General features: G+C 39.8%; 1 protein-coding gene and 1 long non-coding RNA gene across 8 annotated transcripts in view; both read right to left on the minus strand.

The window, feature by feature from the left end:
* Positions 1-27,053, minus strand: part of specc1 (sperm antigen with calponin homology and coiled-coil domains 1) — a 79,851-nt gene that overhangs the window by 30,585 nt on the left and 22,213 nt on the right. For 5 of the 7 annotated variants that reach the window (XM_085175562.1, XM_085175559.1, XM_085175560.1 and 2 more), the window contains exons 4-10: positions 10,681-12,242; positions 8,562-8,769; positions 7,916-7,989; positions 5,034-5,209; positions 1,183-1,346; positions 284-384; positions 117-192 (exon numbers count right to left, since the gene is read on the minus strand). In XM_085175562.1, the coding sequence (XP_085031688.1) occupies positions 117-192; positions 284-384; positions 1,183-1,346; positions 5,034-5,209; positions 7,916-7,989; positions 8,562-8,769; positions 10,681-12,242 (2,361 nt within the window). Of the gene's footprint in view, positions 1-116; positions 193-283; positions 385-1,182; positions 1,347-5,033; positions 5,210-7,915; positions 7,990-8,561; positions 8,770-10,680; positions 12,243-21,287; positions 21,383-21,408 lie in introns of those variants that run through there. The other 2 variants (XM_085175565.1, XM_085175566.1) reach the window with 2 other exon arrangements.
* On the minus strand, positions 5,318-7,909 carry LOC146509537 (uncharacterized). Its single transcript, XR_014876552.1, has 2 exons — positions 6,750-7,909; positions 5,318-6,437 (listed from the first exon to the last, which is right to left on the minus strand). It is a non-coding gene; the product is annotated as an uncharacterized LOC146509537 (long non-coding RNA).

Here is a 27,053-nt window from a genome sequence, read left to right on the forward strand (position 1 = left end):
AGTCTGTTGACCTAAAAGCCACCATTTGTTCCTGTGTGACAGTTAAAGGAAGTATGGATATTTGATAGCAAATTTATACCATTACAACATGCCCAAATCTCTTCTGTGTTACATACCATGAGGATGGGAGAATTCTCCGTGATTAATTCTTTTTTCCAGTGTCTTTGATAGTGGCTTTATGTGCGAGTGTCTCTAAAAAGAGAATGAAACAGTCATCTGAAACAGTTCCACTCACAGGAAGTCTGTATTTAAAGGGAATTTTAAAGGGAAACAGGGTGTATACCTGGATGGGGGATACAGCAGCAGCAGGTGCAGTGCGCACAGGGATCCCACTCAGTGGGCTTCTTGAGGAGGAATGCATTTGAACCGTGTGACCTGGCCCATCTGAAATACCAAGTCATGTAACCACTGAGTTCAAAAGTGCTCTGTAAAGCCTGCATTTATAAAAGCAAAGAATAACCTTTTTCATGTTAGTAGAGGATAAAATAATGTCAGCACCAATGTAAATATGGGGAAAAAAATGGCAGAAATCCAAAAAGTAAAGGTTGAGTCACCATGAACATCAGAAATCGAATACTGAAGTATTTATAAAGATTAAACAAATGTCACAGCCCACTGTCCACTTTTTTAAAAAAAAAAAAACAGTTTTAAACAGTTGGACTTCTAGTCTTCTTTTCATTTTTGATATTTGAGAAATTAATAGTATATTTTACTCAGTTTTTGGTACATTTCCCCCAACAAATTATTTTAAGTTTTGCTTGTTTCATAAAAAAAAGAAAAAAGAAAAAAAAAAAGAATAGCCTTGGTTGAAAGATTAAATAAAACCAGTAAAACTGTCCTAATGTATTCAGCTCTACATAATGTTCATGTCAAGCTGCTTAATAAATGAAACAAGAGGCACCATCTCCATAATGCAGCCATGACCAAAGTTTCTAAATGAAAATGCCTCCTATCAGTAGAAGATATATCCAGCATGTCATTTTTGATTTTACTGAGACACACAAGGAAACCCTCCGACCTGTCTGAGGCCAGCTTAGCCAGGACTGTCCAGCCCAATCGCACAAGTTGCAGAGAAAAGCCAAATATTCATAGACCTCTCAGCAGCTGTTCTGCTCTACAGTTATACTGTGTAATGGGATGCCCTGAAAGTGTGTGTCTGTGTGCTGAGGTGCTCGTGCTCACTTTGTCCAACAGTATCAAAGGACTTAATGAGGGATTTGACAGTAGCTCCAGGCTCTGTGTTGGAATCTCCGCTGGCGTCGGCGGGCGTGGCTGGGATCATGGAGATGCCGCACCAGTGACGCCCGTTATCTGAGTCAGACACTCTCACCTCTTCACCTTGGGACCTGGCAGACACAATGAACAGGATTGCTGTGTGGACACACATGTAGCACAAACACTAGAGGGAGGAGAAACTGCAAATTGTCACCTGGTGAATTTCAAAACCCTGAATTTAGAACTTATCTTATGAGATAACCCATTGACCAGTGAGAAAGGGGAGACTGCACGTTTTAAAAATAGGGTGTTTGCTCAGTGTATCAACAATATCATGTGATCAGCTTGAACTGAAGAATAGTCAATAACTGATGACTAGCTGGAGACAAAAACAGTTTGGAAAACCTTAATCTGAGCAGTAGAGACTCTTTCTGCCGTTGTACCTGGTGAACATTGGACCAAAGGCTACAGCGTGAGGGTCAAGGGTCAGACAAGAGGAGACAGAAATGACAAACAAGTTCTTAACTCACTTTCAAAAAGAAAAAAAAAAGTAGACTGACAGAGAAAGACGACTGCAGTTAGACTGGTGTCATTTCATTTATTCATTTGCCTGATGAACAGCAGTCAGACATATAATAACACACGTCTAAGTTCACAAGCATAAAACCAGTCACGAGTCTTTCTAGGCAGAATAAATTAACAGGACATTCATGAATTGTTCATCAAAAGAAAATGATCCATCACATTGTTAGTAGCTCATCTTTCTTTAGAAGGTAGTTTTTTTTTTGAGTGAATCCAAATGCTTACATTTTGAGCACCAGTACCTTTACCTTGGGATTAAAATATGGCTTTTAAAAATTGTAACCTGAGATCCTGCAACCGTATGACTGTATACTACCACAGTATGCAATATTCTATTGAAGTTTTTGTTGAACAATGAAATAAACCTTTCAAAATTATATCACAGTACTTGAGTGACACATTAAGAAGGATGTTAAAGAAATCTCAGAGTCCCATTATAACATGATTTTTTTTAGAGTAACCTCAGAGGCTCAGATAAAAAGTGTGTTTAATTCTACATCATCTTATGCAGCTAAAAAGTTGAATTAAAGAAAATGAGTTCAGCTCATAATTTAAAAGTCGTGTCTTGTGTGAAATAAAACAATCGTTTTAGGAACATGTAACACAGTCTTCTTGGTCTAAGGGTTAAAATGGCATGTTTCAGTAGAGCAAAAAGTGGCTTGGAGGAACAGCTGTTTGTGTTTGTGGCAGTTGCAATGTTGGCAGTATAATATTAAGAAGACATTTAGAAGAAATATCGCAATCATTAAAAACAGGCAAATAGAAACAGTGCAGAGGATACCTGCTGAGATATCAGAGATTTAAAGTTATTATGTGTTCTATAGTGCCATCAAATGGCTAAATAGGAAACTGCATTTTAGACCAATCAGAGGAATCAAGAGTCAAGTAAACAAGTGACAACAATCTGACTAATATAGAGCTATTAAGCAGAATATATTAGGTCCAGAACTATATACTGTATGAATATCACTGGACTTTCTTTCTGTTTTGTTGCTTTGGCCTTGCGATGTGTATTTTCTGATGTTATGAGTTTGTCTTTGTTCTGGCAGTGTTTGGGAAATGCAAGTCTCTGAGCTTTGCTACTCTCTGAACATTTACCCATATTTTCATACCGCTACCAGTTTTTTCAGTGTTCTTTGTGTAACACTTCATCTGTTCAACTTTCTGAAAGGCACAAAGCAGCTTCACACATTATAATAAACAAACAAACAAAAAATACAAGTCTCTCACTCCTGGAATCTCAAACACAAGAGAATCACAAAAATAAAGGGTACATTCATTGAGAAACAAAAATACAGTATTTTTAAAAGGTCATGAAGACATGAAGAGAGATAGAAGCCGGTCTGTGTCACAAGAATTCGTCTGTGGTTACAGAGGTCACAGTGGCTTACAATTAAACTATTTTCCACATTACATGTTTAATGTCATATTAAGTGCAACAATAACACTGTTTTCACGTGGTGCTGAGGTGAGAGACGCTTCTTTAGTGCCCTTCTACTGCCGTCTTGGTCTCAAAAGTGGCCCCGGAACTTATTCTGGAGAGAAAAGAAGAAAGGACATGAACTGCAGTGTAACAGCTAATGCTTACACAATGACCTTGTTTTCTTCTCAGCATTATTATTTTCAAAGCCAGACCTGTGGGCGCTTGCAGACTTCTAAAATCTCTGCTCCATGCATACCTCAAAGGATTAATACAGTCACTCAGAATCAAATTTCAATAAAATCACCCTGTGATGAAATGTATCTGCAGCAGATGATGCATTGCATGAGTTTAATCCAGTCATGCCGTGCAGACCATCCTGCTATACAACCAAAAAACAATTAAGAGTGTTATTCATTTAAAGGACAGCAGGTGGCACCAGATACATCTACTTGAACCAAAGGTTGAAAAAAGAAAAAAAGAAATCAGGCAAAGCAAACCAAAAAGGGTATGATACCCCTAAGGGTGCAGTCAGCCAGCACACAGAAAGACAGACAGAGTCAGACAGGCTTAAGCGGCAACACGAAGCCAAACATAGATAGGAAGGTCAGTGAGCATCAGCAGCACACAGGGCAGGGAGAGGCAGGCTGGCTGAGAGAGCACTGCAGGGCAGAAAACTCACCTGGGCTTTACACAGGGAGGCTTGTCAGAGGGACTTCTTTGATAGAGTCATCACAGGGAGCTGCTGGAGGTGGGGAGCGGACGCAGCGTAACAGCTAATCTTGGGGAGAGTTTGCTGATTTAGCCGTGGTCTAAAGCCACTACTATATTCTCAAGTACTGCATGAAATCTGAAGAAAAGACATATCTGGTTTTTAAACCAAATATTACGGTTTCTTAAGTGGTAAAATTACTGGTGAGCAGTTTAATAATTAATAGGAATAAAAATATTTTTTTTATTTAAATAAATTAATTTAATTAATAAAAATTTGTTTTGCTACCTGAAAGGATTATACCATGGCCAGCCACAAATATAAAGAGAGCGCTGTACAGTCACAAATCTAAGCAGACTTTTCCACAGAAGTATTTGACCTGGCTTGATAATGAAAGAAGACAAGACTGTCAAAAACACTATGGTATATGCACACTAAAACACACTTATATAATAACACACGATCCAACGCAATGCTTATCAACAACAATGCTGCACTGACATATTCCGATCGCACTATGTGAAGTCTTGAATAGTGTGACAGATTGGTGTGGGATATTTGCTGTAAAAAACAAATCACAGATTCTGCTCTGACCATGAAGCAAATCCGCCACCATTTATTAAAAAATAAATAAATTTTATATTATTCATATTATCCTATCAATACTGCTGAAGTTTGCTGCATTTTGAGTGTCAGGAATAAATGTTACAAGAGGGTAAGTGTGGAAGAGGGAGACGGAGAGGGCAGCAGCTTAAAAGGAATAGAATACACAGAGGGAAATACCACAGGAGACGGCTCATTTACCAACAGAGTCTGCCAAATCCCAGGAACCTAGACTCAAAAGCACCAAGGTTTGGATCTTGTGAAACATCAAGATATAAACTAAATTGTATCTATACTAAATGTAGATATGTCTAAATAGATTATTGGGTGGTATTCTTATTCATTAAGCATGTATAAAACACAGGTAATAAGAGATATGGCAGGACTCTGGCAGGTATATCATAACTACATTTGTACAGGGAGAAAAGAACTGCAGCCCAATGCTAAAAAAGGGGAGACTGGTGGAGGGAGAGGAACTGAAAAATATGGGGAAGATAGTACCTGACTCCCTGCAGGGCCTCAAGGTCTGCAGAAAGCTTTGCATTACGATCCTCCTGCTCCTGCAGCTGCCTCCTGAGTGTGCGCAGCTCCTGTTGAGCTTCCACCTTGATATCATTCGCTACGACCACAGCCGTCTGGAGGTCTGCCTGAAAACGACGCCACTCCTCCTTTTCATCCTGAAGGCACAAACATGCAGAATCATATACATGTTATTCATTCTGACAGAAAATGACTCAAAGACATTTGAATTTAGTTGAAATTGAAGAATGACTGGTCCTTATATAAAGGAAACAAGAGATACTACATGCATTTTTTATGTTCTTGTGAATATTCAATCCAGCAATTACTGGAAAAACTAACAACGCATCAGTGAAATTTTGCTTAGTTATTTCAAACTAGAATTGACTATGAAAATTCACTTCAAGACATAAAAAAAAGAAAAAAAAAATCTGATCTCTGATCTCAACATCAAAAGGTAGACACAGCAACTTTTTGGCTTCCTCCCGGGAACAAACACTGAAGAAAAAAAAAAGGACTTCCCTTACCACTGAGGTAGAAATCAAAAACATCTAAGCACCCAGTTGATGACACCCAGTTATATCTCTTCTGCAGGCCTGATTCCTCCTTTCCACCTTCTTCTCTTACAGAATGCTTATCAGAGTTAAAATCCTGGCTCCACTCTAATTTTCTTGAGCTCAATGAGGATAAAACTGTAATCCTTATCGACACTAAATCCAACCCTACTAAAAGCATATTATTTCACTCTCACTATTGATAACTCCACAGTTTTCCCTTCACTTCAGGTTAAGAGCCTTTGTGTCATCTTACACAGCTCACTATCCACTAAATCTCACATCAATGATCTCACCCGTTCTGCCTATTTTTGTCTACGCAACATTAACCGGTTACGTCCTTCTCTTTCCACCCAGTCTGCGTCCATAGTCTGCGTCTTGCCCACAATCTCGTTACCTCTGGCATTGACTATTGTAATTCTCTCTTGGATGGTCTCCCCCAAAAATCCTTCCATAAGCTTCAACTGGTTCAAAACTCTGGACCAGAACACAGAACCCCCCTCCGACCAGCACACAAACCCTAACCTTCAGGAACTTCACTGGCTCCCTCTGAAATTCCGAATAGTATACAATCTTCTTCTGCTTACCTTCAAGGCCCTTCATAACCTTGCTCCTACTTACCTTTCTGAGCTGTTAAGCACTACCTCTTCTGCCTGCTCACTTCGATCTTCTTCTATTCAGCTTGCTGTGCCTTCTTTCTGCCTCTGCACCATGGGAAGCAGAGCTTTCAGTTGCTCTGCTCCCAGCCTGTGGAACTCTCTACCCCCAAATATAAGAAACACTGGTTCTCTCCCCCAGTTTAAATCCCAACTCAAAACCTATTTTTTCAAATCTGCATAAATGGTAAATGGTAAATGGACTGGTTCTTATATAGCGCTTTTCTACTCTTCTGAGCGCTCAAAGCGCTTTAGACAACTTGTGCATTCACCCATTCACACCCATTCGCACAAGCGAATGGGTGGTCACAAGGTGCTTTCTAGATAACATTCACACACATTCATACTCCGATGGATGCATCGGAGAGCAATTTGGAGTTAGTATCTTGCCCAAGGATATTTGGCATGCAGACTAGGGGAAGCCAGGAATCGAACCACCAACCTTCCGATCAGTAGATGACCTGCTCTACCACCTGAGCTACAACCACCCGCATATTCACTGTGAACTTACTGTTTATTTTATCATGTGTTTTTTCTGGGTTTTTTTATTTTTTTAATTGTTCTTCGTTTTGTCATTGTTCTACTATGCGTTTTATTCTATTGTTAAGTGTCCATGGGTGTCTTGAAAGGCGCTTTTATAGAAAAATGTATTGTTGTTATTATTTCTTATCATTATCATTGTTATCATTATTATCATCACCATTAGCATTGTTATTGTTATTATTATTATTATGATCATTATCATTATTATCATCATCAACATCAATCAAATTTGTACTTTATAGATTTTGGGTTTTTTATGTTTATGTAGTCTCTGCATTACACCATATTTTGTTTTCTACTAGAACACCGTCTTTCCTCCGGATTTGATAAAAATTTCAACAGTTTTAGTATTTTGTAAGACACCCAACAATCAGCAACCACACAGCACAAGCTGAAGATTATGATAATGATTATCACCATTAGATCCACCAAGTCTTGATCTGCCACACTTGATGATGTCTTTTTTAAATCTATAAATGTCCATTTTAAAGCGTTGGTGGCTGTAGCTCAGGAGACAGTACAGGTCTGCTAATTGGAAGTTTTCATGAATTTGTGTGAAAGCATGTCAATAAGACATGTTGTAGAAAGTGCACTGAGTGCTCAACTACAGTAGAAATGCTGTACTATATAAGAACCAGTTCATTAAAACTAAACTGATGGAAGAAGCTGCCTGTCTCAGGACTCCATCTGCATATTCTAAAATGCTACTGGAACAATGTTTAGTGGAAAGAAGACTTATTGGTCTCTTTGGCAAAAAAAAAAAAAAAAAAACCACAAGGAAAAACTGAAAACATCACCATGAACTTAATGTGTCACTCCACCCAAAATTTCTTCCTTGTAGGAATTCAAGGACAACTGTAAAAGAATGGCTACGGTTATGTGAACTAAGCTGTAAGTGCATAACTCTGTGACAATTATCATGATAATATGGATGCTTGCATGGCTGACAAATGAAAGAGAAACAACATACTGGTAAATGAAAGATGTTATATGGTATACACTAAACAAAAGGGCTGTGCTCTGAGCGTGTCACATTACATGCCACATAATTAGAGAGCTACCAAGATGTGAACTTTTAAAACTCAGTACATCAGGTCTGCACACTTCTTACCTTCATTTGTCTACTCATAACTTTCAGTTGCCGCTCTGCTTCAGCCTTCTGCTCCTCCAGCTTTTTGACCAGATCTGCAATGGTAAATTCAAGGTCTTTGAGAACTTCTGCCTAAACACTACCATCGCTGAGGTCTAGCTTACCGTAGGTTTAATAAATAAGCATTCACTATGAGCGGCACAGTTTTCAGTATTGTGGAGCGCAACCAACTTACAGCTTAACATCTATTATATAAGTAGTAGTGTCTAGCAATAGCAATATCAGACTAAGTCCAGAATTTGTAAAAGTCTGTCAAAACACAGTGTGTCCAGCCATATGGAATCAGCCAGCTGCAGTAATGCAAAGTCAATGACAGATGAGTTACAGCATGAACTCACATTGCATGGCGCTTTTATACGCTCTGTTGCTAGTTTATGAGCTTTCATTAATGCAGTCTATTCCAGCACTCATTCAATAAATCTTACCTTTATGAATCTAAAGCTCAGTGTTTATTAAAACTGTTTAAAGATGTGATGTTTCACCACTGTGGACACGTTTCTAATATTTTATGAGCATTTATGAGGACTTCAAGTTATGACTCCACGTTATGACTCCACAAAACATTAGAGAATAGCAGGGACCTGAACCCCTATTTATATTAACTTACTTTCCATGTCCAGGACAGCCTGGTTGGTGTGACAGTTAACAGCTCTCTGCTGCTCCACCTGGTCCTCCAGCTCAAATATGGTCTCCTTCATCTCCTTCACCTGGTTCTCAGCCTGGATTCCCCCTTCCTCCAGGGAAGCCACTTGGTTACATAGCTCCAGTTCTCTCTTTTCAGCCCGCTCCTGAAGCTGCTGGCATTTTGCCTCCACCTGTATACATGTAAACATACAAGAGCTTACAGTGACTTTAAGATATCATTGTGCAAAACAGACATGTGGTTAAGTTGCCTTTGGTTAAAGAAAGAATAATAATGGATTTCTCTGTATATATCTCAGGATATTAAATAAAATGTACTTGCTTCATTTTTTACCACAACTCCTCAATCGTTGTGATTAATAAAACAAACAACAAAGTTGTGTCTGACATCAATAATTTGGCATTCAGCGAAATGAGTGACATGAAAGATGGCACCAACTCTGACTAGTTCTGACTACATCATGGTGTTTTTTGCTCCACTGAAAGCTTTAGTCAAAGTTCTACTATGATTGCTGCTTTGAGAAATGACTTTGTAAAGTCAGTCTTTGACAGAACTAGATACTAAAACGAGACAGTGATGTAGTCACGCAGGACACCCTCCAACTGACACCATGTGGCTCTAATAGATCAAGATGTTTGTAAGTGAACTTATGGAGTGGTCACACCCTGACACCCACGTGCCTGAGGAGAGTTATGCGACTCTGAGGGTCCACCCTACTGTTGGCACCACAGTCACAGCCCAGTAATGACGACATCACTAAGCTGATGGTGACACATTTCACTTTGGAACAACAACCGCCAACATGACCCTTCTCATACTGCCTCAGAGGTTCTCGGACGTGTGGTGTTGTAGGGGAAAACCAAAATGAATACTGAGGAAACATATGAAAATCATTTAAGTGGCATTGAGTTCATGCATTGCAGTGGTGAGGTACCAATTTAACAGTCATGTTCACACCAGTGTGAGAGAAGTTTGTCCTCAGTCACACTCAAGAGGAAAATCACATGGCTTTTCCTTTCAGTCAAAATTTTAATCATTAAGATTCAAGACTCTTAATTATAAAAGCAAAACAAATTTATAGCAATAAGAAGTTCTGTACTTCTCAAGTACAATATATGCACAAGATTATAAGATATTACGGACAACTATGGCTGCTGTGTTTTGCAATTCTATACACAACTTACAGTAAGAGCGGATGAACAAATTGCTGTTTTGGTCACAGCAAGTCATATAATTTACATCACAGGACCACTTTAAAAACAGTCCACAGGATCCATACTAAAACTGTATGGTGGTTGAAATGATCAGTGTTGAATTTGAATACGTTTATTAAGGAGAACTTGTTATACAACTGCAATTCTTCAGAGTGGTTACGGCTTAATAAATCAAACATAATTAAAAACACTTGGTTGATTACTTGTATATATATTTTTTAAAACATCTGTAACATGTTATATAAAGTGAAATTAAATTTGTGAACTGGATCATAGACGGTGCCCAAATTCAGGGGCTACATCCTTCGAAGGACCTGGCCTTCCCGGTCTATGTAGGCCGCGTAGGTTGGAAGGGCAAGGCTGTTAAATTGGATGGTCTAGCCTACGACGCGTGGTTTCTGTTACCTGGCAACCACGACATAAGCAGCTACAGCTGTGGAAGATGGCATGTTTGACATTACGTGGTTTGTCATTTTATTTACATTATTACATCTATGTAAGCAGTTTCCCCAGTCTACAAACATGCATGTATGCATCAGATCAGAGTATTCATTCACACAGAGTCTTCCAATTTGTTTTTATAAACTATTATTTTTGTTTAGGAATTAGCATACACCTATTTCTCGGTCAAATGTGTTCATAAGGAAACATCATAAATGAAGTTCTTACTGCTCACATGCCACTCGGTTGCTTCCACTGAGTGTACTAACTACAGAGAGCCAAGATATGAATATGAATAGTTTCCAAAATGTAAAGCATTTTCTTTATAGTGCATTTATGTGTTTAATCAACTGACCTGGTGAAGGTGCAATAAATATATTATGAATGCCAAGACGGAAAATATGTTATCAATTTTGCCCGTCTCTTACCTTAGACACGGAGGCTTGCACATGCTCAGTGTCAGCCTGCGCCTGAAGCAGCTCCTGTCTTAGTTCTGTCAGCTCCACTCCCAGCTTGTCTCTCTCAGTGTGGGCTGTCTTCAGCAGAGTCTGCAGCTCAGTGTTGTCACTGGCACTTTGCATAGCCTTCAACTCAGTCACTTTTTGCCTCCCAATGTCCACCTGTGCCTTCAGCCTGTTGTTTTCCAGTCTCAGACCCTCAGCTGTTGCCCTCTGGTCTTCTGCAGCTTGAGCTGCCTGACCTCCGGCTTCCAGCTCTCTGTCCAACTGGGCTTGCAACCTGTCTAACTCCTCTCTGAGGCAGCGCACCTGGCTCTGAGCCTCCTGGTGCTCTTCCTCTAGGGCCCGCAAGCTGCCCGTTAGTTGCTGCTGGATGTCTACTAGCTTCTCCCGTTCAAAGCGTGAACTCTCTACCAGCTCAGCATACCTCTGCTCCAGTTCGACCAGTCTAGGCCTCTGGCTACCCAGCTCCTCCTCCCTCTGGGCCTGAGCCTGAGCCTGCTCCTGAAGCCGGACAGAGAACGTTTCATTCTTTTGGGCCAATACCTCTAGACGCTCTCTCTGCTGTTGAAGTGAGGTCTGCAGGAGTCGTTTCTCCTCAACCAGACGCTCGTTCTCAGCTGTCAGCTCCTGCACCACTTGCTGCTGGTCAGCCAGCTCCTGTATTGTTGCCTGCAGTTCCTCCGATGTGCTGTGGTGGCTCTCCTCCATCTTGTGAATCTGTTCGGTTAGGCTCTGCAAGGAGATGTCCTGACCTCTGGCACTGTTAACTGCCCCTGCTTGATCAGTGCTCCCACTGACACCACTGCTTGCTGATTCTGAGCGTGATGGGATCTTCTCAAACTCTGAGGAGTCAGGTGACGGTGACCCCTTGGTGATGTCAGAACTGGAAGATCCAAAGGTTTTGAGTGGGCTGGCAGTAGAGGGGAGACTATGCTGTTGTGGAGCTGAAGAGTCTGAGGACAGGCCATTCACCAGAGGCTTGGAGGAGGTGCTTGTGTTTGTACTACAGATAGAAGATGTCTCCAAGCTAAGCAGCTTCTCCTTCAGTGCCTGATTCTCCTCTCTGAGGGCTGCCAGCTCCCTCTGAAACTTCCCATTCTTCTCCCTCAGCTCTCCAACCAGCACAAGGGCCTCCCCCACCTGTCCTTGCTCGCAATCGGCTGCAGATTCTTGAGGTGAAACAGAATTGGATGAGGGTGAGGAGGAAGCAGAAGAGGCTTTACCCTTACAGCGTTGCAACTCCATCCTGAGATTGCTGATCTCTAGTTCTTTAGCCTTTGCCTCGGCAAGAAGCTCCTTCACCTGGCTTTCCAGAAGACTCTTTTCTTGGCCCTCTGCATCTGCACGAGATTTGGCTGAATTACGGGTCTGTCTTGTCATGGTCGAGAGGCTGGAAGTGCTGGCACTGGAAACCAGTCTCTTTGTGGAATTGCTCTTCAGCTGGTCCCTTAGAGAGCTGCGGTCTCTTGTTATGGCAGAGGGTATTTCTCTAGGAGCAGGGATTCCAGACTTCTTGACAGTTTGTGCACCTGAAAAACACACAAAGAAGTATATAATGAAACGGTGTTTAATTATCCAGTGGCAAAACTGATTTATAAGTGTAAACAATTTTTTCCCTTCGCTTTGTCAGCTAAAAGGCCACTTTAACAGACTGTGTTGGGGACCAATTGTTATAAAGACTTCTCACATGCAAAAACAAATCTAAGCCTCTACATCTGATAGCTGCTAAAATCATAACCTTCAAACAAAACTGAGTGGCTACATAAGTAAAACCACTGAAAAACCAATACAAACAATATTATTTACAAGGATCAAACTTGTTAATTGTGTTTAATAGCTAAAGTGGATCAAATACTCATTTAATTTGAAACTGAAAAATACAAAGAAACAAAAGAGTCCACTTGGACTACAAATGTAAATCCTGTGATGATACAGAGTCCAGATTTATAATTTGTGATTCATGCATCAATAAACTTGTTCTTTGTAATATTATCATGTAGCAGGCTTCACACTGACAAGTGGAGGTTAACAGAATCAACATACCCCCATGCTAGAACCAGGAATTTGTTAACATCATGTGATGACACTAACTGAACAGACAGTGCATTACATTCATACTTGTATTATTCAGCACATGGTCACTATACCCTATTCACATATTGTTCTCTGTTTGGACAACAGTACATTTGCCTGACACTGTCTGTTGCTCGCTGTAACCATTCATGACTGCAGCAGAGCTTAACTGCATCAATGTGGGCCGCAGCCGCGAGGCCTTTCCAGACCCCTCTCAAATATGAAGAGTATTTACTGATGCCTCGCATGAGTTGTGTGCCGCCTGAAAACGCTGTATTGTTTGTTTTCAGATCATCAGCAAACAGCGAAACGGACACAAGGGGCCTGCTTGTTTCAAAGGATGACAAAGGTCCCTGTGCACGTGCAGCAATCAGGCACAGAACAGTTTAAGCAGAGCACAGACAGAGACAGCACTGTCTCTCTCTCTCATACATGCAGCTTCATCGTCAAGCCCCCAAAGCAAAGGCTAGACAGGCATCCTGTGAGAGGAGACGGATCATCACCCAGAGCAACATGCGCACACACTTCAAGCATAGACACATACAAAATGGAAAAAACAAATGGACTCGTTTTGAATGGAAATCCTATACCTCCATGGGTTTTTTAAATACTGTGCCATTGATAGGCTCTGTGCACAGACTACCCCCTCATTCAATTAGGTAGGTAGGCAGAAGCTGCCAACACTGGCACAATTTCTGGGGTACAAAGCTGTTTAAGATTCCTGCAGTGAGAAGCTTTGCTTCAAAAGCAGAGTGGTAAAATCATATCAACTGTGTCAAAGTTTTCAGTGATGACCTAAAATCCTTAAACAATCAGATTTGAAAGACAATTGTAGACTATGCAAATGAAGAATAGTAGCATGGGCTCTGGACACTGCGTTGTCACTCCTTAAAAGATCTGCCACGTGCCTCAAATGAAGGGATGCTACGGTTTTCTTTCCAAGCTCCTTAGATGCTACAGTTTATAAATGCAGAACTTCTTATCCTGTCAGGTAAACTGAGACCCAGATCTTCACAAAGATCCAAAGAACTGCATCAACATTCACAGTTACATGTCTGTATTTCACAGATGATGAACCCATGACTGACAGAATGAGGACAGAAAGCACTCCTAAAGTCCCATGAAAGATGTTAACATAAAATAAACCCTGTATCTTTACTACATTTTACTATGCACTTCTCGAAGCACCATCCACACGTGGGAGGCAAAGAAACACCTACCAACTCATATTCTAATGATGGGTGCTAATAAAGAGAGGCTAAATAGGTCTATGTGAGAGATAGTCTGGAGTGATTAAGATCAGGCTATTTTCTTGAGAATGACTGATGCCAAGAATGGGACTGTGGGCCAGCCTTCCATTTGCTGTCCCTTCATCTTCTGTTTTCTTCTTGCTCTTAGTGAATAAAACCCAGATGGAGCACATGGACTCACTCATCTTTAGATCACCCACCTCTTTAACCATGACATCACCACAGCTGCTTCATGTGCACAGAGAAATGACACCAGTCTCAATGCCAGTAGTTAGCACATGCAAAAAGAGACACTAAATAGCCACTAATATACAGAGTCCGGTAGTTACAGAACCAAGCCTTGGATGCAAGGCTCCATATCAGAGGTGCTTTGCACTCCAATGTATCCAAATTCTACCAATTACCATGAATTAAAACCACTTATAGTATGTTTCAGTTAGAAACATTACAGTCAACAAAAGACTGATATTTACATCTGCAATAATTTATATGTGGTGATGGTTTTGTTCCACAAGCTATCTATTCTGCTATGTGCATAAATGGAAATTCAGAGGCAGGGAGAGCAGAAACAGGACCTCTCCAGGATCCAGGACCTCAGGAAAGTAAGAGCTGGGGTGGCAGTGGTTACAAAGTGGCTTGGAAATACATGCTGATAGAGTTTTAATAGCTGCTCTTTTAATGCTCAATATGAGATTTGATAATTGGATGAGTAGCAGACTACTGATTGGCATTGAGATCAGCTTATTGTCTGGGATTTATGGCCGGCACAGAACAGGTTTAACTTCCTTAAGGTTACTGAGCATTTGGTATTACTGCTGACAGGTGACAGTATTTTTTTTTTTAACATTTACTACTCCAGTTAGTTTGTTTCCATGACACTAGCTGGAGAATATTTATTATTTTATACTCAAACTACCATCCTATTTGGCTAAATGTGGAAGGACTCCCTGAGAAGAAAGAGTCTAAATTAGAGTGTGATATAAAATATGATATGGCTAATACTCTTTAATCAGCTATCATATTTTATATAATAGCTGATTAAAGAGTGCAAATCAGAAGAGTTTTTACTGAGACAATACAGTTCACATGGACATGAAAAGGCACTTATAATATTATTTCCTTATAAATAACAGGGGTTTCACAAATGTCCGAAAACCAAGAAAGTAAACAAAAGAACTATTAAAAAGAATTAACCATCACGTTTTCTGAGAGTAAAACATACCACTTTGATTACAGACTAATGAAAGAGAGAAAGTAGGTGTGTTAACATCACTAATTAGGTGTCCCTCCCATCACTAAATTCACACACCACATTACAGCAATTTGACTGTTCAGTCAAAGCGGTAATATTAACTGAGGGCATGAGATGCAGAGAAAGCACAACACAGACTTTATAGTTTTCAGTGCACATTAAAAACTTGTATTTCTAATTAATCTATTAATGTGCAAGAACTACATTTACTTTAGGGTCTTCAAAGAATAACATTTCCACTGTGTGTGTGCAAGTGCAAACCTTTCACAAATCAAAGTTAAAGCAGAGATAGTTAGCGGTTATTTTCCCCTTGATTTAGTAAAGTCTTTGATGTAGGTTGGCTCAGATCCAGAATCTTTTATAGCTACATCTGAGAAGAACTACTAAATTGATAAAAAGGAGTGGAATGGGCGGGTAAATGACATACTGACAACTGTACCTCCTCTAGAAAGGAATAAATCTGCATGCAGCCAATGAGACCAACTCTTATTAATAGGGAGATAAAACTACTGGGAAAAGCCAGCTTTGAACAAAAAGGAGGGAATCTTTCCCAGAGCACTTTCACTGTTATATTCAGTGTATCAGGAACCGTTTTAGCCCTCTTGTCACAAATATTAATGTGTTGATTATAGGTGCCCTGGAATTTTCATATACAAGCTGTACCACCACTGTTTATACAGCAACTACAAAAACAGCATGCATGTTATTGTGGAGACTGCCCATATGAAATAAATGTGTTGTTTACATTAACTAATTATCTAACTGACTCAAACAGAATGACTTCCAGTAGTGCAAACTTAAAAAAAAAAAAAAAAAAAAAAAAAAGGAAAGTCATCACATTAATGCAGAGTGCAGGCTTTTTTTTTTTTTTTTGCTAATGAAGATAAGCTTTCAAATCACAGTAGGAGCCGTGTGGATGGACACAGTCCAGCACTGACCAGTCAACTGCAGCTCGCCTGACAGCCAGCCAGCTAAGAGGTGACAGAGTGCACAGTGAGCAGAATGCACAAAGCCTTCAATTTACAGAGCAGCAGGATCATGGGTGAAGAGTCATGGTGAAATAATGACTGCAGGTGGTCAAGTGTCAGACAGTTGGCACCTGAAATTACGCATTGGCACAGTCACCATAATAAACAAGCTTTGGAAGAGAATCTCTTACTGCCACCCAGCTGTCTTCTCCTCTGGCTTTGAGGAAATGTGATGTGCAGTTTTCCAGTCAGGTGGAAGAAGAAAGGAGAGACAGAAACACAGTCTGTGTGTTTGGACTTCCTGTTGTCCCACTGACAGGACATGAAATAGGTCAACAGGCGCCCTTCAGTCAGCTACCAGGACTCAGGCATTCCTTTCTTCTTACCAAAGAGGAAGATAGACAAAACTGAGGCTCCATGACTGCCACACTGACTGAGCAGAGATTAGTGTGGATGCTGAAATGTGTTATAACAGCCAGTCAACCACTAAAAACCATTAAAATACTTTTTTTAAAAGCATAAACATGCTTTGGAATATAGCACAAACACGTGTTTCACAACAATTCCTAAAAATTCCTTTTTTAAACTTGCTCTCATTCAAGGAGCATATTTAATGCAATAAGACAATTGATAATATCCAAATAATTGAAGCTCCTTCAAGCAAGTCTCACTACAGTCTAACACCTGTCTTAAAAAGCATTTAAGTACAAAGACAATTTGAATTGTTATCTGCATTTGGGATACCCCCCCAGAAAACAAAACACAACATAACACTTTGTTCATGTTACTTTTACTGTTACTTTGAACACCAATAAATAGATATTTACCCATTTTTTAAAATCTAATAATTTAATATCTTTGTAACACCAGATTTTTAGCTAGGTTTTTTTTTTGGTTTACCAATATCAGAAAATGCTTCTAACTGGTTGGCGAGCTGCTCTGCCATCAGGTTTATGGCAGTGCAATTGTAAAAAGTAGACTCCATTCAAACTTTTATTACTAGGCTGAAATGAAGGCAATGAACTGCTCATTTACTCATAGACACAGAGCCTCCTGGAAAGCATCAAGCCTCCCTAGTCTCCTCTGTAAGCAGAAGTGCAGAAAAATACCCCATTAATCTGACGCCCTTGGTGTAACCTGCCAGCAGGTGACATGTTAATCAACTGTGCCAGCAACTGACCGGGCAGACCTTCCACCCAGTCTTTGAAGAAGACATAATGTGTGCCAGACTGAGCTGAGATACTCGTTTCTGCCCGAAAAGTGTGCAGCTCTGTGCTTCCTCTGCAACTCAGCAGGGAGGTGCACCGTGAGAGCTGGCAAGCCAAAGAGGGACACTTGGCCTGAGTTCTTTGGCTCCTTTAATCATCTTGATTGAATCGTTGCAACTGGCCTGCATGCGAAGACTTTTAACACAGCGCCCTTATGCTGATCCACTCAGCTGTACATTACTTATAGAGCCAATACCCTACAAAGAAATCCAATAGCACAAGCCATGAGCAGGCCAACTGAGAGGGAGGATTTCTCTATGCTCCACATGGAAAATAGTTTAACACTGGACTCATAGAAGGATCATATGGCATTTTACATGCTAATGAGTTTAAGGGATCAGCCAGTGTGATGGGTAATAGGTTGTCATGAGTATTACTTGATTTAAGCTTCTGATGATTTCCATCTGAGCGTTAGTCCTTTAGAATGACTACTACAAGACTTGGCTGAATTAATCATCTGTGATTTGCTCTCCTGGAGTAATCACAACAAGGCAATAAAGCAACATATCCTGGAATTATTATGGAAAAAATAGAAACTGAATTAGCAACTTTACAACTTCTAATCTTAAATTACACAGAGGAACTTTGGCATTTTCGGCTGGCCAGAATTAAATGGATAATCAAAAGAAAGGAAACTGATTTTATATAATAATGCAATACATCTATGCACAGTTCAGCTTTAATGAACCATTAATGCAAATTCAAAATATGAGCTAGCTCTAACCAAGTCTGCTGATTTTCCAGGGGACGGAAAGGACAACAATATTAGCCATGGATCACAACGTACAATCACTCACAAACTCACCATGTTCTCAGCACCACTGAGGGTACCGAGTGAGTGATCCTTGTTGTTCCATTTTCTAGTATGACCGGACACTAGGGCAGAGATTATTAACAAGATGACACCCAGTACAAAGTGACAGTTGTGTGAGCTTTCTTTGGCCTGTTGTTCTCAAGACAAAAACTGGGCTAACATTGACAGAAAGGCCAGGATTATCATTCCCAGACTGAGGATGAACCACAGCCAGCTGCTGACAGATATACAAACCACATCAAGTCAAGTTTGATTTGGTATGCATTGAACACACAATCACAGGCTTAGTGGCTTGCATGTCAGATCCAGCATTCTTGTAATGGTGTCCGTGTCATATATGTATTGTTAGTTGCTCTATCATAAATTTCAGAGTTTTATAAGCTCAGGGATGAAGGCAAAAAGAACAACAACAAAAAAGTATCAACTTTGATGTCCAGGCTACAGCCTCTGTTACACAAACAGGACATTTAGACAGCACACACGTCCCGTTGCAAACACAAAGCACTACAGCATGGACGGTGTATTTACTGTACCAATGCCAGCTGCCACGGAAAATGGGACTGGTGTAACTTCCTCACAGTGTAACTTCCTCATGGTGTCCTGACTATCAGAAGTTGGATAAATGTGCTTCCTCATCGTAAATCCCTGCTCTGCGTCAATTTACTCTGATATGCCATTCACTTGGCACGTTATTCCGTGCCCTTCCACATTCTTTCACTTGGAGCAAAAGTCTGAAATGAAACCAAGCCGAGTAAAGCTGTGCGAATCCTAAAAATTAGAGTCCATGGAGCGTTCTTCTACTTAAATATACGACAATAAATCTTCTGTGTCAGTTCACAAAGACTCATACACAAACATACAAAACAAATGTGTGAAAACAAGAAAGAAAGAAGAAAGAAATTTTCAATACTGAAACAAGTCTTATCCACACATACACAGTAGACAGCTAAAGGTAACGGCATTTTGATTGGTGTTTTAGGTCATTCCAAATTAAACATAAGAGCCCTGATGCTGCTGTACCACTAATACACTGAGTGTGGACAGAAAGAATAATGTTATTGTAATGACAACATGCCAACTGCCATATAAATATTAGGCTCCTCTACATTTTTGGCCATGTCCTCACACATTACAGCTACCTCCAAGCATTCCAATCAAAATTCTGCAGAGACCATAAATGTGTGAAATTCCCATTTTTGACCATATGAAAATCACAACAATCTATTTGACCTCATTACACAAACATGTTTTAACCTTTTTTTTAAAACAATTCCTGAGCCCCAAACATGTATAATTTATTGAGTTGTAGGCCCGAAAATAGACCCACTGTTATTGGACCATATTTCACAGATGATTCATCAACAGCCGACAGCTCGCTGACCACAGGTTTGGCTGCTCTCCTGGTCAGGAGAGAGGAAGCCTTTTGCAGCAGTAGCCATCAGTGTGGTTTGCTTGTGATAACGACCCGCTTATCACTGCAGCAGACAGCTCACTCCTTAGACTTCCACTTAAGAGATAACACCATCAATCAAATCAGAACAAGTTCCTCCTGTTCCCACATTTATTTCCATTCTTCAGGCACCAGAGCGGTTATTCTCTTTTTAAATCCCAGTCTGACAAACCTCATCTGGCCTAACTGTCAGGGTGTATCAGAAAGCTAATGGAGGAATTACAAACTTCACTGTTTTTGTCCATCAACATATTGTTGTTTAGCAGATGGTGACTGGTGACTTTATTAAGGCCTAAGTATCTTTTTTTCTGTGCATCATTGGCCTTATACCTCTTGGCAAATCTTGATGTCAAGTAAAGGCATAATAAAAATATTTCAAGCCATTTGATGATCAATTTTTTTTGTTATAATAGCTCAGTGTGGGTAGTTAATAAAAATAGGCCCTTCAATAGGTAATATAGCTGAAGGAATGTTTAACTTCATAATGTAGGTTCATGTGGGACGCTGGACCAATCATCATCGAGTACATACTGCATTTAGTAACTGCATCGTTTAAGCACTTCTCATAACTAAAAGAGAATAATTGATTATTACTCCATATTACCAGTTCACTCTAATTCATTTCCACCACGCATACTTCTGCACTACCTGTAAAACTGTACTTTGCACCCACATGTTGCTTAGTAAACAGGTAAAATTTTGTGAGATCAAAGGTAACATCAACTTTCTTAGTTCTGCTTTTAAATTCAGTATCATTTTGTGTATAATGCATTAACTGTGTGCTCCATGCGGTATGTACACTGGAAAGACCTAATCTTGTCAAGCAAGCTGCAGCCTGCAACCACTGCCTTCCAATCTGAGCCTTCTGTGCTTTATCATCCAACAACACATGCCACTGCTATGAAACGATGCAGCTTACGCCCACGACTGATAAAATACTGTGTGTGTGTGTGTGTGTGTGTGTGTGTGTGTCAATGACTTGGGTCTGGTCTTTGCAGAGCCATGTCTAAACATGCAAATATAATCACATAAGCGAATAAAGATGTGATTAATGTCTTTGTTTAATATTTTATATTAAGAGGCTCTGCACATAAGATGCTATGCTAATTTTGTTACAGAAATGTTGAAAGCTTAAGATGTGAAATGTTCTGGTTGTCTGCTGCTGAGAGCAGTTCAGAGGGACTGAAATAGGAATCTTACAGTGGCACAATGAACTCGGGGATGTGAGCGTAATGATCTTCTCTGGCAGGTTCCCTCATGCTTACTGTCAGGCAAACCTAACTTGGTACTTGCCCTTCACATATATACAAATACAGATCTGTGCTGTTTGACTAAATGCAGAAACACACCAGATCCAAAACCACACAGACATAACGTAGAAGAAGAAAGCAGCAACAAACTTGTAACACGCTTAAACAGCTTCTGTAGCTCCAGGTCACATTCAGCCAGCGCTACAGTCAGCACTCATTAATCAGGACTTGTCAGTTAAATGTACTTACATATTGCAAATAGTATTTAGAAAATGTCCATCTTTCTTGGTTTGTTTGTTTTTTTTAACTGAGAAGACAAATGAAACACAAAGATGGGATGCTGAGGCAAACCACGATACAAGAAGCAGACCTGACTCCGTTTCCTCCTGCCTCCCTGCTTGGTTCCCCATGTTGGTCCGCTCCGCCGCTCCCACACTCCACACCAGGGCAGACTAATCCAAGAGTCCGTGGCTGCGGGGGTAGAGGTGTGTGCGCGCGCGCACGAGTGGTGGGCTTGTTTCTTCTGTTCAGCGCCCAAAATCAGCACCACATAGAGAGGACGCAATAAGAGATGTAAAATCCTTCTTATTCTTCCTTCTTTTCTCCTCTCTTTGCCAGGACTATACGAGTGTGTGTGTCTGCATGAGCATGTGTGAGGAGACGGGCTGCTGTCCCATCAATGAGTGAGTGTACGTGAAAGCGTGTGAGTTTGTCCTCCAGGATGGTGACAGTTTGTCACACTGGCAGGCGGGCAGGCAGGCAGGGAGCGTCGTGTGCACCTCATTATAGCTCTGATGACTGGAATCAGCTCAGAGGAGGCGTGGCTTCCTCAGCCAGACACAAAAACCCCCGCAGAAACACACACTTTAACACACCTCCTCTCTCTGCTGCCAGTCAGTTTACTCTCACTAGTACCAGCTGAACAATGGAGAGATGATCTGTCCCTCAGTGGTACAAAAAAGGACAAGTATGAGCCAAAGAAGAGGGTGGAGGGAAGTAGGAAGGAAAGAGAAGCAGGAGCAAAGGACAGGCAACATTTGTAATTTTTGGCAGATGGTGGCAGCTTGTCTTTTCAAACTTTCTTCCATGCCTGCTCCTACATACAGATTTATAAAAATATAAAGAAGAGAAAAGTCTTCAAAAATGGGAAAAGGAGATGCGGGTGTGAGGAGTGTGTGTCAGGGGCCACCACAAGCTTTCACTAGCATTTTCCCTACAGTGCACCCAGCAGGGAACAATAGCATGTGCATGTATGTGGGTTCACCTACATGTGTAAAAAGCTGGGAGGGGGTGATGGTCTAGCTTTGGTGTTTGTTCTGTCTTCTCTCATTCACAATATAAGTACAAAACTGTAAAGGAGAATAAAGTATGATCAACTATAGCAGCCTCTTTTTTTAGGCTCTAAATGTTGACTAGATTAGAATATACCTATGTGTCAAAATAGCCTGTACTCTAATATGTAAGGTCTGACTCTGAGACCTCAAAACATCAAATGCACATGGATATATTTATTCAAAATTAACATTCATTTTTGCTGCACTATATTTTTTTTAAGCTACACGTGACACAGATAAGCACTGATATTTTTAGGAGTATGAGAGTCTCTGTTGCATAAGCTCAGAGCTGCTGGATTATTTTCTTTCTGCTCAAAAGGACTGTAGAAATGTAACGATAAGCAGAATAATAATGCAAAGGTCATTTATAGTTGTGCATTTTTAGTTAAATATAACTTTGAATTAGAAAATATTATTAACAGAGAAGCCATTTAAAAATTCTCTAGTAGCTGCAAGGAAGGTCTAGTTTGCTACACGATTCTGCCCACGTCAGCCTGAATATTCAGCCCTTTGATACAACACTGTACGGGTCTTTTCATATCATATGATTGTTGCATAAACTGCTTATATACAGCTTCCTCTTCCTTTCCTAATATTTTCTTCTCTCCTCCTCTTGGAGCTGTACATCCACCTTGGTAAACAAACATGCCTCTAATCCAGCTAAGAATGTTCTCCTCACTGCAGGATGTTCATCTCTGCGGGTCCAAGAGACCCATTTCAAAATTTGGCAAGACCCCTGCTCTTTGTGTAGTGTCTTTCGGTGACTCGCTGGGGTCACGGGCTTCTACACAGAGGAATTTCAAACTTTGAGCCAAAACTCTGGCAAGCAAACCTAAAAAGCTCAAAATGCATTTAGCCTGAGTTGATCCCAGATACAAGAGCAAAGCTATAACTGCTAAACGTAAACTTCTTTTCCACTGTATGCAAAATAAATAGAGAACACAATCATACTGTTTTATGATCATTATGGGAGACAAAAGGAAGAGATAAACAGTAATGCTACTTTTTTTTAATACTCTCTGTAGATAGCATATACAGTCCTGTGAAAAAGTATCAGCCTCATGTCTTATGTTTTACGCATATTTCTCACACAGATCATCATCAGATCATGTTCAGATATTAGACAAGATTAACCTGCGTAAATACCAAATTTGATTTTTGGATAATAATTTCATTTATTAGGGGACAAAAACTATTCAGAATTTACTGCATTTCTTGAATCACAAATTAATTATAAATAAACACACTTTTATTTATACAAGTTAAATTTCAGCATCCACACCTGATTACTGAAAACTCATTTAATCAAAGAATCCCTTAAATAGAACCTGTCTGACAAAGTGAAGCAGGGTAAAAGATCTCAAAAAGCAACACATCTTGCTACAAACTAAAGAAAAGGAAACAAAGTCACTGACATGTATCAATATGGAAATGAAGTGAACCACAGTGAAATCCATCTACATCCATCTACAAATGGAGAAACCGTGGAACAGTGATGAACTTTCCTTGGAGTGACTGCACTACCAAAATTACATCAAGGGCACATGTCATACATATTGCCTTGAAAAAACAGCACCCATGTAAATCTAACACTAAATATTATAAAAAGAACATCATACAAACAGTCAAACATGGTGGTGGTAGTGTGATGGTCTGGGGATGCCTCACTGCTTCGGGACATGGATGACTTGTTATAATTGATGGAATCTATAATTCTGTATATAATTATAATTGCAGGGTTATAATTCACTCTATAACCCTGATGGAGAGTGTTCAGTCATCAGTTTGTGCCCTGAAGCTTGGGTTATGTAGCAGGACAATCTGAAACACATCAGCACGTCCGCCTCTGCATGGCTAACCCCCCCAGAAAAATTAAGATTTTTGGAACGACTTGGTCAAATGTTGCTTCTGCATGAGTTTGCACAGGCCATTCATGTTAAAAACAAACAAACAAAAAAACAACAACAAAAAAAAAAAAAAAACCCCTCTGCACAACAAGAAGGGTGGATCAAAATTCCTCCACATTGACATGAATGACTCACTGGAAGTTATCACAAATACTTGATTTACAGGTATTGCTGATAGGAGTAGCACAACCAGTTTTGAGGTATAGGAGCCAATTACTTTTTCACATAGGGGCAGGCAGATTTAGATAGCTTTTTCCTTTATTGAATGAAATCATCATAGGAGATTTCTTATATAAATAAATTGATTTGAGCCATGTAAACACTGAATTATATTGTAAAGGTGCAAAACTGTGTCATCATATCATATTATTGCCATATTCATATCATATCTTGCCTTTTGTATTTCAGGTTATCTTTGTGTATTATTAATTACGGTTTGATGATCCAAAACATGTAAGTGTGACAAATACCCAAAAAAAAAAAAAAAAAAACCCCATTAAGGAATCAGGAAGAGTGCAAATACTTTTTCACTGCACTGTATGTCTCACGGCTTTTCATTGTGTGTCTGTTTGCTATGGCTGACTGCTTATGCTGGCCGAGGTGTTTCAGTGGACTGTAACACATTTGATTAATTTATCTGACAGATACTGTATGAGGAGCTCTAGGACCATACCAGTTTTCCTCCTGCCTGACGCAAGCAGACAGGGCCCTGCTGGGACCATGTGCTGGCTGAGTGTGGTGTCTGGGTTGTGCATAGTAAAATTTACAGACAGTATGGGGTCCATAGTACCTGAAGCACACCTCTGTCTCCTGGCTCTGCAGATCATTGACCCTTAACCATTATCTGACATCTTCTTTTTCTTCAGACAGTGAATACAGGCACTATTAGAAAAATGACACAAGCTATAAACTCATTAATAGAAAACAAAGTCAAACTATCAGGTTTAGCCAGCCAACCTCAACTCCATCACTGTATGACAGGCAAGTTCACAAAGAAGACACTGGATGTTAATGAATAACTATAGTATTCACACTAATAATGAAAACTTGCCTCTTGTAAATCATCTGCCTCCACCTAAATAGTATTCCTCGACTAGTGCTGATCATCACACCAATAACCTTTGCATAGCCCACCTATAAAAATATCCTCCCTCTATGAGACAGCTTGTCAGTATAGTATAGTTACACTGGGAAAGCACTGCACTGACATGTCATTAGGAGAATTGCAGAAGAAACACAAAACACATTAAGGTGTCTGTACTTAAAAATGTCCTGCTCTCAAAAACTCGTCATGTTGGTTGGAGTCGTCAACCTTTATGTAAAAAGCGACACAGCCTACAAAATCTACACAAAGGGAGTAAGAATGAGATACGATCCGATATGAGATCAAATACGGCAATAATATGATATGATGACAAAGTCTTGCACTTTTACAATACAATTCAGCTCAAATCAATTTATATAAGAAATCTATGATATTGGCTGGCACATTGTCGCAGGTGTAACACATGATGACAATTAGATATATTAGATAAAAAATGTATAAGAAAGCATCATATATGCATGTACTATGACTACAGCACATCTCAAACCTATTTATACAACAAATCTATATGACATTATTATATTAATAAGAGATAACATCTTATGACAGCCATTGCTACTTATAAAGTCAGCGTTGCTCACTCTCTCTCACTGGTATAACCACTAAACATCACGTGACATGATCAATAAAGGATCAATTAAGGTGGATAAATCCAGGAATAAAGCAATGTGAATTTTGTCTAATAATAATATTAATATTACAAAATATCATAATAAATATTAGATTACAATAATCGGATATTTAAAAAAAAAAAAAAAACCCTAACTACACAAGAACTCTGATCACATCAGTGACCAGAGTGAACGCACCGGTTGCACAGATGTGAAAGAAAGCTATGATCCTTAGATGCTCCCATTTATAAAGTTATGCATTTTCAGTCCCGAACATGCTTGTTATTTATAGAGCAGGGCAGCTTCATCTCCCCTGTTCTTACTCACTCCACAGGGACTCCTCTGAGTGAAAGCTTTACTGAATTATTGATTAGGAGTTTTAAATAAGTCATCAGGATGAGGCTGGGTTTTAACCCGTTGTCTAACAGCATGGCACAGTTGGTAAAGTGCCAGAGGGGATAAGGGGATAGACTCCATTAGCAAAAATAACAGTTTTGACTCATTACTATGACATGCTGTGAGGGTGGGCCACAGCCTGCATGGGACAGACAAAGGTGGGATAAGACTGGCTGTCAGAGGAGCTTTTTTTAAGAGACTGCTGTGAGTGTGTCTCTGTCCCATGACTCCATATTTTTCCCCATTACATCTTCCCTACTCAGTATGACTCCATTCTCTCTAATCTTATGAAGTAATGCAGTGTTTCAAGCAGCTCCAGAGTGATGCATAATTTGCATTCCAAACCCAATAACTAAGCAGATAATAACTACACAGAGATGATATTTTTTTCAAAGATTATAATAAAACATTAGTTTAAATCTATTCAGTTCTATGGAAAGAAATATCACAGATCAGTTTCTAAAAAAGACTGAAGACTGTTGCATGAAGGTGAATTTGCTCCCTAATTAGCGCAAGAATTATGTTGTTTGTTTATCTTCCAAAAGTGTGCACGATATCACATCTGACCCACTTCTTATGAATCTCCAAAAATAATAAATTATGCATTAGTTCTTATTCAACAATAATATTCTTTACTGACTTTTGCAAAAAAAAAAAAAAAA

The sequence above is a fragment of the Neolamprologus multifasciatus genome, chromosome 10, assembly GCF_963576455.1.
Source record: "Neolamprologus multifasciatus chromosome 10, fNeoMul1.2, whole genome shotgun sequence".
In the NCBI taxonomy this organism is placed as follows: Eukaryota; Metazoa; Chordata; class Actinopteri; order Cichliformes; family Cichlidae; genus Neolamprologus; species Neolamprologus multifasciatus.